Raw genomic sequence first — 14,069 nt, forward strand, 5'->3', positions numbered from 1 at the left:
GTCTCTGTAGTATATGTTGGATAGAGTGGCGAAGTAAATTGGCCACTACCAGGCCAAGGCCACACTGGCAGTGATGATGATGAGCTGGGTGCAGAGGCTAAACCAGTCCCTGGCCAAGGCCAAGCTGAAAATCGTATGGAAGTGTCGGGTGTAGGTGCTTGCCCCATGCCTGGCCTAGGCCACACATGGAACAGCTGTGATGTGTCGTGTGCAGTAGGAGACTCACCTGCAGGGGCATCACAACAGACTCCTCCATGCCATCTATGTCTTCCTGACCAGCTTCCCTTGTTGTCTTCTGCCCAAAGCCAGCGTACTGGACACTGCATAATTGAAGTAGACCTGCTGTTGTCTGTGTCCCGATGTGATGCCAGTATCGTTGTCCCCTCAGCTTCCTTTCCGGCTGTGCCTTCCATGTGCTGTTCAGCTTCTAAAATGGCAAACCTAGTTATTAGGTTGTCTGCCAGAGCCTTAAGCTTAGCTCTGTAGTGACCTTTGGAGTCCCTAGCTGACCAGCGCAGCTGGTCCTCACTGGACTGAAGGGATGCCCTAGCCATTCTGGCAGCTTCAAAAGCAGTGATCTTATCTTGGAGTTGTTGCCAGATGGGCCATGAGTCCTCGTCTGAAGAAGACTGGGGTGGGGAAACCTGAAGCGGTGGCCGCTTCTTGGCAGGTTGTTTCCCTTTTTTATTACCTTGCCCCTTCCTTGAGTCCATTGCACCACCATAATTCAATCCGAATTACAAAAGAATGGCTACAGGACTTCATCCCTTTACTCATGACACAATATCCTATTCCACTTGATGCCTGAATAGGAGACAGCTATATACCCACTATTACTGAAAACAACACTTATTTAATAATTATTCAACTATTATGAAGGTACCACTATTATTATTAATTAATGAAAACTATACTCGCTCCATTATAAATGATTAACTAATTACCCTACCACATATATATGCAATTAATTCCTAAGGACCCAATACAATTAACTAATCGATTACTTCACTATGACTGAATGTATTCCGAAACAATACTACTCTAATTAATTAGTGTAAAAATTACCCTTACAAATTTAATATAATTAAAACCTGTCCTTAATCTATTATTATTATTATTATTATTATTATTATTATTATTATTATTATTATTATTATTATTGATCCTCATTCTCCTGACAAATTAATCACTGTGTGAAGAAAAAACCACTACCTCCAGTGGTATAACAGATATGTAACAATCCTGATATTCCACAATAAAATCAATTAAGAAACACAGGAGCTGAAGAGAATTCTAGCTGAACAAAATGGACGCCTCTACAGGAGCAGCGTGCTCAGTCAATCTCCAAGCACCTAGGAATTCAAATTGAGGCAGCCCGATAATACTTTACCACCAAGCTGTTAAGAAGAAAAAAGTAAGGGTGGAGGAAAAGGGGGGATGGAGGTTAATTGACTCTCTGAGCCACCGACAGTAAACCACTCCTCAGCTGCTCAAACAGACAGGCACAATGGACCTTCCAGAAGCACTCAGAATTATTCCTGATTTCCCATCTCCTTTATTTACTACATGTGTTTAATTTAACAATTATTATTACTATTATTTTCTTTGAGAGAGAGGAAAAAACAAACACCCCCGGGGTGTTTTCCTGTCCCCTTAAAACTACACTAAAACCTAATTAAGCAAACAACAAAACTGCGGTACTAAACTTAATTAAAGTAAGCAATAATCAGTCAAGCAACTAAAAACCCAGGCACCCAATCAAGGAATAAACAGAAAAAAACAACTAAAAGGAAATCTGATCAAATATATTCGATAGTACGGCAAACCAGGGGAGGGAGCCAGTGCTGCACTCCCGATCCACTGCACAGAGCTGCACAGTGCTCGATGTCAACCACATGGGCAGAGAGAGAACCAAGCAGCCATACTCTTTCCTCAACTAATGCCAGCAAGAAAGAGGAAGAGAAGAGCGGGAACAGTCCTTAAATACCCTATTGTTCCTGCATCCTCCTGGGAAGATGGCAAAGGTAAGCTGTGGTGCTGAAGCCCAGCTCTGCAGCGGCTTAGTCATTTTTGTTCAAATCAGACTAGGTAGCTAAGTTGAGAGGTTGAGAGTTCAGCTCCCCACTGTGCTTCCCAGGAGAAGAGACAGCCTGTGTGGCCTTTGGCAAGCTGCAAAATCTCAGAGCTCCCCTTAAAAAAAGGGAAGAAGTACTCTGTAATGAGAAAAGGGGTGTGATAAACCACAATGACTTTATTATACCCAGACAAAAGTGGACTGTTACCCATGAACAAAATCCGGAGTAATCTGAATTCATAAGGTGTTCCACTGTTGGGTCTTATTTCTTACATCTGTGGAAGCAGAGGTTTTTACAGTGTTTTAGTACAAATTGGCACTACACTAGTAACTCAGCAAAAGTGTTGCATAAATTCTTCCAAAACCCTCCAGTTTATGAATGTGGGATTTTTGTTCTTCTGTACCCACAATTCAAGCCAGGAAATGGACCAATATTGCTGCACAATACCGTGCCTCTGTTGCCAACAGAAAAAAGATGCCATGTTTTACATAGAAAAGGGCAGCTTGAATGTTGACAACACCAGTGGCAGCAGTCAAGATGGTCTATAGCAGCAGTCCCCAACCTTTTTGGAACTGTGGACTGGTTAGGGGGGCAGGCTCCATGTTCAGGGGCACCCCTACACTCGCGGGTCGGCATGTCGCACTTGTGAATAGGCATGTTTTGCTAGCACGAGGGTGTGTTGTGCTTGCAGGGATGTGTGCTGCATTTGTGCATGAGCGCAACACGTCCTTCCGAGCATGACATCCCCCACGAGCGCAACACCCCTGCAGGGCATGCATGTGGGTGACAGAGATCTGTCTCTGCGGCCCAGTCTTGGGAAGCTCACGGACTGGCATTGGGTCGTGGACCGGGGGTTGGGGACACCTGGTCTACAGGATACCCTCTTGTGCTCACTATCATTCACAAAGAGACTCAAAGCAAGGGAATATCCCAGAAGCTGACTCCTTTTATCAACAGTTGACCACTTCTCACCCAAACACAAAGCAATTGACAAGACAGCTTTTCAACAGCTATGAATGGCAGTGAGCACAAGAGGGTATTGCCCACTAATTTGTAACATGTATCAAACTAGAGCAAAATTTCAGGAGAGGAAACTATGAGCTTATCTACATGTAGCAACTAGATTGAGCTGGAATGGACTGAATAGGGTCTGGTACCTTGTATCCAAGTAACCCTATTTGATCTGCAGAGAGCCACTTCACAATATGGGCAAATTAGAGACTTCCTCAGCTCTATGAATGGGCAGAGAATGTGAAAAAATAAATTTAAGTGTGCATTGGAGCAATGAATATGTGCTGCATCACTTTAAATGCATAAGCCTTATAATTAGGTATGTGTATTACAATTTAGGTATGTGTTATTAGGCATATCTACTTAATATGCATACCTAACTTGCAATTCACATGCCTAATGCTATTTTTAAAGCTATGCAGTGCATATTTGCTGCTCTAATAGATACTTTGGGGGGGGGATTGCTTCCTCAGCCTCCTTATTTAATTTACCAGTATTGCAAAGTGGGTTCTTTCACAATACTGGCAAGTCAAAAGAGGAAGGCTCATGTTGGTTCATCTGCCATGATCACACACAATAGAAATGGACCAAAATAGAACAATCCTGCCCACACCAAAAAAGAAGAAGCCCCTGATAGCAGCCAGAAAAGTGCCAGTAGAACAGCTACAGAGACAGGCTGGTTCACTCCAGCAAAGACATCATCTGATCAACATCTTTAGGAATGAACCGTCCTGTCCCTGCAGTGGACCAAACAGCGGGCTAAACACCCATGTAATCAGCCTCTGGCTGTGGCATGTGCGTGTTCAGGATTACAGACAAATATGTATAAATAGTGTTTCCATGTTAAATATAAATTAGGTAGTTGATGGCAGCTTAAATCAAGGGAACTAAAGGTCTAACTTTCTGGTGCTAATTGTGCCACTTGCAATCACACTATGGTGGTTGTTTTCTTTATTCAAGTAGAAGTGTGAGGGTAATTCTTATCAGGATCAAACAGTAGGGAGGTTAAGGCTTTCTTTCTCCACAAACACAAGAAAAATTATCCCCACCAATAATAGGAGAAATTTTTTTCCCCATCTAAGCCTAATTGAAGCAATGTTTGCTGCAGGAAAGAATAGGGCTAAATTTGCCCTCATATACTGTGGTGTTGAAAACAGTTGGGTGCGTCAACCCTGTAGTTAAATAAAGAACAATGGGCAGTCCTTTTGCCAATGACCCTGCTGCTAAGATAACATATAATTAAATCATAATGGGGATCAAACCTTTCATTTTTCAGACTTGAGGTTGCTTTTCTTTTGGTCGGTTTTTTTTTTCCAAAACAGGCAAGGGATGGAGAGAGGGAGCTTCTCTTTGGGCCCCAGGAAATGGTGCTTGCCTAGCACACAGATGAACAGATGTTGCAAACTCTGATTCATCAAGAAGTATCCTTTAACTTTATTCATACCGACTGTAATTTTTGTATGTTTCTTCTAGATACGACACTGTTTTTCCCATCGTTCAGTGCAAACTCATATTTGGAACTTCCATCACTATCATTTCTGGCTGAGGGTGGATTTGCAACAGGGCAAGAACAGAACAGAATGACCATCTACTTGACAGTGAAGACAAGTGCACTAAATGGCACTCTCCTTTACAGTAAGTACAGATGTTGTATGAGCACTGAGTGGTATCTAAGGCCATGCAAGGTAACGTCTGTGAACACCATGGGACCTCCCTATCCTCCTCTGCCTGCCCCACTCAGCTCCAAATGCTTCCCCAAACCTAGAGTGCTACTGCTCTCCTAGTAGGCCAACATTAGTGGATTTTACCAAACATCTAGAACAGTAATGGAGAACCTATGGCAAGCGTGTCACAGCTGGCATGCAGAGCCCTCTCTGCGGGCATGCGAGCCATATGTCGCCAGGTCACAACCCCCCCCCCGCAGCCAAACCTGAGGGGGTGGCTGCAGCCATGGTGCTGGCGCTTTGACAGGCAGTGGGCAGGATCCAGAGCAGCTGGCACTGGCGGTGGATCCCAAATGGGGTCTTGAGGCACCTCCGTGCCGGGGATTTCCCCTTCCGCCACCACTTCCGGTTCTGTCACCTGCCAGTTTTTTTTTCCTGTTTGGGCATTCGGGCCCAAAAAGCTTCTCCGTCTCTGATCTAGAACATATTTTAGAATCTCATCAACTGATTTCAAATTGCTGTTAGTGTAAAATTAAGAGCACACTTTTATCTTGTTTTGTAACCTCTTGGCATATCATGGCAAAAATCTGGCTACTAAGCAGAAAAGAATTAATAATATTAAATCCATGATTCTCAGGGGCATGGGCAGAGGCACCAAGATAATTTGCATTTGCACTCAACCACACCCTGAATGGCAGCAGGGGCATTTTCTTTGCCAGCTAGGGATGGACTTGATAATACAAATTTTCATATACTAAACAGAATTTCTGTGAATAAGCCCAACAGGAGCACATAAGCAAGTAGTGTATGTTTTATTAGCAGCAGCAGTAACAACAGCAGCACAATTATCACCTCCATTACTTTTTTTATAATTTTTTGGTTGGTTGTAAAAGCCACCATGTCTTGTGGCATGATAAATAAGAACAGATTCCATCATCATTATCATCATCATTTTAGAACTGGAGAGTTGGAAAGGGTCTTACAAATCACTGAGTTCTATTCTTGTCAAGGAGGCACAGTGAGGAATGGCACCTCCCAACCTCTGGCTTCACAACCAGATACCTAAACCACTGACCTATCCAGCAGTACAGTAGAATCCATGGGCTGAAACCCTGTTGTTTGGCATAGGAAAGTGCACTAGAGTAGGCCCATTGAATTGATGAGGGTTTGGTGAGACACATTCACAAGTTCAACCAATTGAAATAGATCTGCTGTAGTTGCAGCTTAGGGTTTGTCTACACAGACTCAATTGGAGTGGAATAAATAGGGTCACTTAAGGTCAAATGCAAGGGAGATAGGGAAAGTTACAGAAAATTGAATGCAGACTTCCAAAGAATAGCAAGGAGAGACAAGAGGGCCTTCTTAAATGAACAATGCAAAGAAATAGAGGAAAATAACAGAAAAGGAAAATCCAGAGATCTGTTCAGGAAAACTGGAGATATTAGAGCAACATTTTGTGCAAAGATGAACATGATAAAGGACAAAAATGGGAGGGACCTAACAGAAGCAGAAGACATCAAGAAGAGGTGGCAAGAATACACAGAGGAATTATATCAGAAAGATTTTGATATCCCAGACAAGCCAGACAATGTAGTTGCTGACCTTGAGCCAGACATCCTGGAGAGTGAAGTCGAGCCTTAGAAAGCCTGGCTAACAACAAGGCCAGTGGAGGTGATGACATTCCAGTTGAACTATTTAAAATCTTAAAAGATGATGCTGTTAAGGTGCTACATTCAATATGCCAGCAAGTTTGGAAAACTCAACAGTGGCCAGAGGATTGGAAAAGATCAGTCTACATCCCAATCCCAAAGAAAGGCAGTGCCAAAGTATGCTCCAACTACCATACAATTGCACTCATTTCCCATGCTAGCGAGGTTATGCTCAAAATCCTCCAAGGTAGGCTTCAGCAATATGTGGACCGAGAACTCCCAGAAGTACAAGCTGGATTCCGAAGGGGCAGAGGAACTAGAAACCAAATTGCTAACATGCGCTGGATTATGGAGAAAGCCAGAGAGTTCCAGAAAAACATCTACTTCTGCTTCATTGACTGTGCAAAAGCCTTTGACTGCGTGGACCACAACAAACTATGGCAAGTCCTTAAAGAAATTGGAGTGCCTGACCACCTTATCTATCTCCTGAGAAACCTATATGTGGGACAGGAAGCAACAGTTAGAACTGGATATGGAACAACTGATTGGTTCAAAATTGGGAAAGGAGTACGACAGGGCTGTATATTGTTCCCCAGCTTATTTAACTTATATGCAGAATACATCATACGGAAGACTGGACTGGAGGAATCCCAAGCCAGAATTAAGATTGCCAGAAGAAATATCAACAACCTCAGATATGCAGATGATACCACTCTGATGGCAGAAAGTGAGGAGGAATTAAAGAACCTTGTAATAAGGGTGAAAGAGGAGAGTGCAAAAAACGGCTTGAAACTCAACATCAAAAAAACTAAGATCATGGCCACTGGTCCCATCACCTCCTGGGAAATAGAAGGGGAAGATATGGAGGCAGTGACAGATTTTACTTTCTTGGGCTCCACGATCACTGCAAATGGTGACAGCAGCCACAAAATTAAAAGACGCCTGCTTCTTGGGAGGAAAGTGATGACAAACCTTGACAGCGTCTTAAAAAGCAGAGACATCACCTTGCCAACAAAAGTCAAAGCTATGGTTTTTCCTGTAGTGATGTATGGAAGTGAGAGCTGGACCATAAAGAAAGCAGACCACCGAAGAATTGATGCCTTTGAATTGTGGTGCTGGAGAAGGCTATTGAGAGTCCCCTGGACTGCAAGGAGAACAAACCTATCCATTTTGAAGGAAATCAACCCTGAGTGCTCACTGGAAGGAGAGATCCTGAAGCTGAGGCTCCAGTACTTTGGCTATCTCATGAGAAGAGAATACTCCTTGGAAAGACCTTGATGTTGGGAAAGTGTGAGGGCAAGAGGAGAAGTGGACGACAGAGAATGAGATGGCTGGCCAGTGTCTGCGAAGCAACCAACATGAATTTGACACAACTCTGGGAGGCAGTGGAAGATAGGAGGGCCTGGCATGCTCTGGTCCAGTGGTTCTTAACCTTGGGTTACTCAGGTGTTTTTGGACTGCAACTCCCAGAAGCCTTCACCACCAGCTGTGCTGGCTGGGGTTTCTGGGAGTTGCAGTTCAAAAACACCTGAGCAACCCAAGTTTAAGAACCACTGCTCTGGTCCATGGGGTCACGAATAGTCGGACACGACTAAACGACTAAACAACGACGACCAAGGTCATAGAGAGGTCTCGTATGCCATTTGGTGTGATCCTTGCAGCCACAAAGGATACTTACCTCAAGTAACCCTATTGGGTCTGGCTCCTTTAAGAACTCAAATAATAGAAAAGAAAATTTCTGTCCTTGTTCCCTCCTGTCCCCTGCTTCTGAAAGCATTGTTTCATTTTTTTAATTTTTTTCTGGGTAGCTCAGTGGTTTAGGTATCTGACTTCTGTCCCACTCATTTCGCCTGTGATGAGATTTCCTCCTTACATTACTTTTTCTTCTTTACTTTATTTTTCTAAAAATATTTATATTCGTCTATATCCTGCAACTGCAGGAGAGCTTAGTGGTTCAGGTATCTGGCTGTGGAGTCAGAGCTTGGGAGTTTGATTCCCCACTGTGACTCCTTGACAGGGGCTTGATGCAATGATCCATACGGTCCCTTCCAGCTCTGCAGTTCTAAGGTTGCTATTATTATTATTATTATTATTATTATTATTATTATTATTATTATTATTATTATTATTATTATTATTATTATTATTATTGTTGTTGTTGTTGTTGTTGTTGTTGTTGTTGTTGTTGTTGTTGTTGTTGTTAAATAATAATAATAATAATAATAATAATAATAATAATAATAATAATAATAATAATAATAATAATAATAATAATAATAATAATAATAATAATAATAATAATAATAATAATAATAATAATAATTTGGAGGAGCAGAGATGGGAAGATTTTGATTTCTTTATTTCATTTCCCAATTTCATATATCATTATTTGGTTAAACTGTCTGTTTAATCTACTAATTATACCAGAATATAGAAACCAGCTGGGAAATTCAAGCAGGAAGCTCACTTTGGTTTTATCTTTACTAAGTTCCACTTAGAGTAGGCCTGTTTGAATCTATGGAACTCATGGAAGAGTTGACTCACCAAATTTCCATTGATTCAATGGGCTTCCTCTAGTGCAATGGACTACACAAAACGACAGGATTTCAGCCATTGCCTAAAACAACACAGGCCATAAATTACTGCATGTAGATATACCATACACCCAAGGGCCAATTAATATTTAGAATGTTTTACTTGTTAAACTGATATTTCATTCGACATTTCATTCTGTTTCTATGTCTGCCGAAGAGGACGTATCCATAAATGCTTACATTAAAATATAATAGTTAGTCCTTAAGGTGCCACATGTTTTTGTATGTTTTGTTTTGTTTCTTTGGATTTTGCCTGAGACAATATCCAGCCATGTTAGTCAGTCACAAGAAAAGAACAATAGGGGCTACATCTAAGGCAATGGCTGAAATCCTGTCATTTTGTTTCTATGCATAAATTACTTATGTTGTAAACTGTTTTCCAGGAGACATAAAACAGACATCTGCCCTGAGCAAAGATGAGAGGGGAGAGAGGAAGCGTGTGGGGGAGGGGGTTTGGAAGACAGTAGATGAAGTTAAAAATATATATATATAAGTAAATATAGGTTAACTATAGATACAATATACCACACATTTATGAGATACAAAAGAATGTTGGAAATTAACTTCAGAAGGTTACTTCCTAACTGTTGTAATGCCTGCTCGTAAGGTATATCTGCTCTTACTACCACAAACTGCAGTGCCTCGTGTGCTGTGACATCCTTAGCATGTCTCACTCACTCTGCCATCTCTGTTTGGACCAGTGGGCCATCCCACTGTGAAGCCATTACTCCCTTGTACATCGCTTATCCAGTTCCTCCCTGTGGAGATATTAAGCTAATCCCTGTGGAGCTATCAGCTGGCATCCCCTTTGGTGCTCGTACTTCCCCTAAGCATAGCCATAACAGCAATCAACTCTGTAGGAATCCTGCATTTAAATTTCTGAAACCACTTTACACATCAGGACCAGCAGAGAGCTAAAAAGTAGAATGAAGCCAGATGTTACTAGCCGTTGAACATAGCACAAGGCAATGATCCGAGTTTTTTACCACACAGTTCCCCATAGGTGAGCCATTCGCATAAGACTTTTGCACGTACTGTACAACCTGTCAGGAGAATTCTCATTGGGGTCATCTTGCAAATGGGAAAGCATGTAATGGGAAAGAGTATCTGGACTGTTCGGAAACAGTGTGATCCTATGCATGTTTACTTAAAATTAAGTCCCACTAGGTTCAATAAGGCATCCACTCAAAAAGAATTACAACCTAACAGTATGATCCTGTACAAAACCCTCTGTTAGTAATTGGCAGAAGTATTGATCTGGTCCTTGTGGTGGTGAGTCTCTGATGCTGAACAGCTTTGCTGATGTGATTACATTAAATGTTCGGTTACCAGGGCAACAGACAGTGTTTGCAGCCCATTTCTGTTGGGGAGGAGAAGGTTATCAGATCGGCTGGGAATAAAAGCACAGGCAGAGGCACATTGAGGACCAGGAGTAGTGGTCTCAGGGAAAGGCGACCGGAGGAACAGAAAACTGCACAACAAAATACATGATGGATGAATGTCCATAAAGAATGGACTTAGAAAGAGGGAGGTGGAAAAAAAATTAGGTGGCATGAAAAAATGAAGGAAAGGAGAGAGGAAAAGCACACACAAAAAGGGCTAATTACATGAGGCACTATGAAGAACCTACAAAATGCTTATGGTCAAGGAAGAGGCTGTACACTACTGAGGACGAGGGGAAAAGTTTGGAATTGTTCAAGAGACAAGATGCCTAAAACAAGTAGCCGTTTGTCTAGACGACAGAAGAGGATTTTTGCTAATTGCTTCAACTGCCACTGCTGCATTGTTACTTGTCAGCCCTAAAACCGAATTAAGAGCTGAAAAGTGGAAGAAGGGCATATACAGATTTGAATGAATTGTTAGACTGCATACTGTACTTTGAGTTTACTTGATATTTTCCACACAGTATTCAATGACACGGCGTAATCTTTTATGGAATGTAAGACCACTCACCTTTTAGTATCAAATTCTAGCTTAAAAGTCATGTGTCTCCCTGTATAGCAGATAATTGATCTAGAGTGGTGGGATAAGGGGAAGATAAAGCCAGGAGCCTGATGGTATATACCTTTGGTGAGAGAATGATGGATCTTGCTAGAAGTAACACTTTGAAATAGACTTCATGGGAGCAGAGCAGAAGTTATGGGTATCAGTTGAGATTAAAAAGAGAGCTTTTCATACCTGCCATTGAACAGCCCTTTTGAATTCTGGGCCCTGTACAAAAAAAAGGCAGTGGGGGAGAGATAAGATGAAAAATATGTCATGAGGTGCATTTGTTGAGAATCTTGAATAGTCTTCCTTGAAGCAATAAGAGTCTGGGGGGTTTCACTACAGGATGTAAAGGCACTGAGCAAACTTTAACTTTTGTGCATTTCGTTTGAAAAAGAACTAAGTCTCTACCAAAAGGCCTATGATCAAAGTTTTCAAGCAGACACTTGACCACATCCTAGGAGGTAAATTATACCCAGTACTTTAAGAAATGATTGGTCAGAGGAAACCTTTTTCTCATCCCTGTGGTAAATACTGGTGTTTAAATGAAATATATATGTTATCATAGCAGCTGTAAGTAGAGTCTCAAATGCCTCCCTTTTATGCTAAAGATATTCAGATGTGGCCCAGATGGAAAAGAAATTTAAGCAAAAGTGTGTTTTCTATTCATTGACTGAAATCCTGTTGCACAGTTAAGCAAATGATGTAACTTTTAGATGCAAAATGCCATATGTTAAGAAATCTCTGTAGACATTATCTGTTGGGAGATTGGGTCACACAACTCAATATGCAATAAAGGTAACATTTACAGAGGTTTTTTAACTTACTGCAGTTCATTTCCAAATATCACACTTCTTACCTAACTTCACAGCAGGGTTTTGATCATTATATGTGTATGTGTGGGGGGTTTTTTTGGGGGGTGGTGGTGGTGTTCTGCTTTATTCTCATGTACACTTACTAAAATGTATAAGTTATATCATGCTACTGTTATGCTCCTCCTCTGTTGAGATCCTAGCTTTCAAATACTTACAGCTTATTCTCAGACCTGTCTCTGCTTTTGAGATGGCCTACATCCTGGAGAGTGAAATCAAGTGGGCCTTAGAAAGCCTGGCTAACAACAAGGCCAGTGGAGGTGATGACATTCCATTTGAACTATTTAAAATCTTAAAAGATGATGCTGTTAAGGTGCTACATTCAATATGCCAGCAAGTTTGGAAAACTCAACAGTGGCCAGAGGACTGGAAAAGATCAGTCTACATCCTAATCCTAAAGAAGGGCAGTGCCAAAGAATGCTCCAACTACCGTACAATTGCACTCATTTCACACGCTAGCAAGGTTATGCTCAAAATCCTCCAAGGTAGGCTTCAGAAGTATGTGTACCGAGAACTCCCAGAAGTTCAAGCTGGATTCCGAAGGGGCAGAGGAACTAGAAACCAAATTGCTAACATGCGCTGGATTATGGAGAAAGCCAGAGAGTTCCAGAAAAATATCTACTTATGCTTCATTGACTATGCAAAAGCCTTTGACTGTGTGGACCACAGCAAACTATGGCAAAACCTTAAAGAAATGGGAGTGCCTGACCACCTTATCTATCTACTGAGAAATCTACATGTGGGACAGGAAGCAACAGTTAGAAGTGGATATGGAACAACTGATTGGTTCAAAATTGGGAAAGGAGTACGACAAGGCTGTATATTGTCTCCCTGCTTATTTAACTTATATGCAGAATACATCATGCGGAAGGCTGGACTGGAGGAATCCCAAGCCGGAATTAAGATTGCCAGAAAAAATATCAATAACCTCAGATATGCAGATGATACCACTCTGATGGCAGAAAGTGAGGAGGAATTAAAGAACCTTGTAATGAAGGTGAAAGAGGAGAGTGCAAAAAATGGCCTGAAACTCAACATCAAAAAAACTAAGATCATGGCCACTGGTCCCATCACCTCCTGGGAAATAGAAGGGGAAGATATGGAGGCAGTGACAGATTTTACTTTCTTGGGCTCTATGATCACTGCAGATGGAGACAGCAGCCATGAAATTAAAAGACGCCTGCTTCTTGGGAGGAAAGCGATGACAAACCTTGACAGCATCTTAAAAAGCAGAGACATCACCTTACCAACAAAATTCCGAATAGTCAAAGCTATGGTTTTTCCTGTAGTGATGTATGGAAGTGAGAGCTGGACCATAAAGAAAGCAGACCGCCGAAGAATTGATGCCTTTGAATTGTGGTGCTGGAGGAGGCTCTTGAGAGTCCTCTGAACTGCAAGGAGAACAAACCTATCCATTTTGAAGGAAATCAACCCTGAGTGCTCACTGGAAGGAGAGATCCTGAAGCTGAGGCTCCAGTACTTTGGCCATCTCATGAGAAGGGAAGACTCCTTGGAAAAAACCTTGATGTTAGGAAAATGTGACAGCAAGAGAAGAAGGGGACGACAGAGGATGAGATGGTTGGATAGTGTCATCGAAGCAACCAAGATGAATTTGACACAACTACGGGAGGCAGTGCAAGATAGGAGGGCCTGGCGTGCTCTGGTCCATGAGGTCACGAAGAGTCGGACACGACTAAACGACTAGACGACGACAGCAAGATACTATCAGTAGGCCATCGTCCTTGAGCACCTTGACCTATTTCCCCTTGCTACACACTTGCTACACATTTGCTGGCCTCTCCCTCTTAGCTCAGTCAGTCTGCAGCACCCTTCGAAGGGAAAAATCAAGTTCAATGTTGCTTACTGCTTCTGCTTGCCCCTCCCACTTACTAACAACTTGGAGACTTGACTTGATCAGTCAGCAATAACGAAGAGAAGAAGCAACGTTGCCTGGAAAGGCCAGTGACTGACAGCAAGGCCCCTACTGGGATGTGGGTCTTGGCATGTACCCAACAACAGCCAGCTTTGATGCCAACCCTTCCCTTGTAAACATACAATTTTGTTCCCAATCATAGTGGTAGTGAAGGATATGGATGGAGTGGCTGGAAGCATTGTGTATGTCTTCAAGAGCAGCCTATACCATGGAGCTGGGGGAAATGGTTTGTATAATGTCTGTTGGACACAGAGTTCGTGATATCTGATACTCTTGAAGAGAATG

General features: G+C 42.1%; 1 protein-coding gene across 1 annotated transcript in view; it reads left to right on the plus strand.

The window, feature by feature from the left end:
• The first annotated feature begins 4,565 nt into the window (after positions 1 to 4,565).
• The window catches only part of LOC140707324 (protein eyes shut homolog), a 79,015-nt gene continuing 69,511 nt past the window's right edge, over positions 4,566 to 14,069 (plus strand). Inside the window, exon 1 of the mRNA XM_078386198.1 lies at positions 4,566 to 4,721. Coding sequence (XP_078242324.1) covers positions 4,667 to 4,721 — 55 coding nt within the window. The 5' untranslated portion in view covers positions 4,566 to 4,666. The remainder of the gene's footprint in view (positions 4,722 to 14,069) is intronic.

This window comes from Pogona vitticeps, chromosome 1 (assembly GCF_051106095.1).
Source record: "Pogona vitticeps strain Pit_001003342236 chromosome 1, PviZW2.1, whole genome shotgun sequence".
In the NCBI taxonomy this organism is placed as follows: domain Eukaryota; kingdom Metazoa; phylum Chordata; class Lepidosauria; order Squamata; family Agamidae; genus Pogona; species Pogona vitticeps.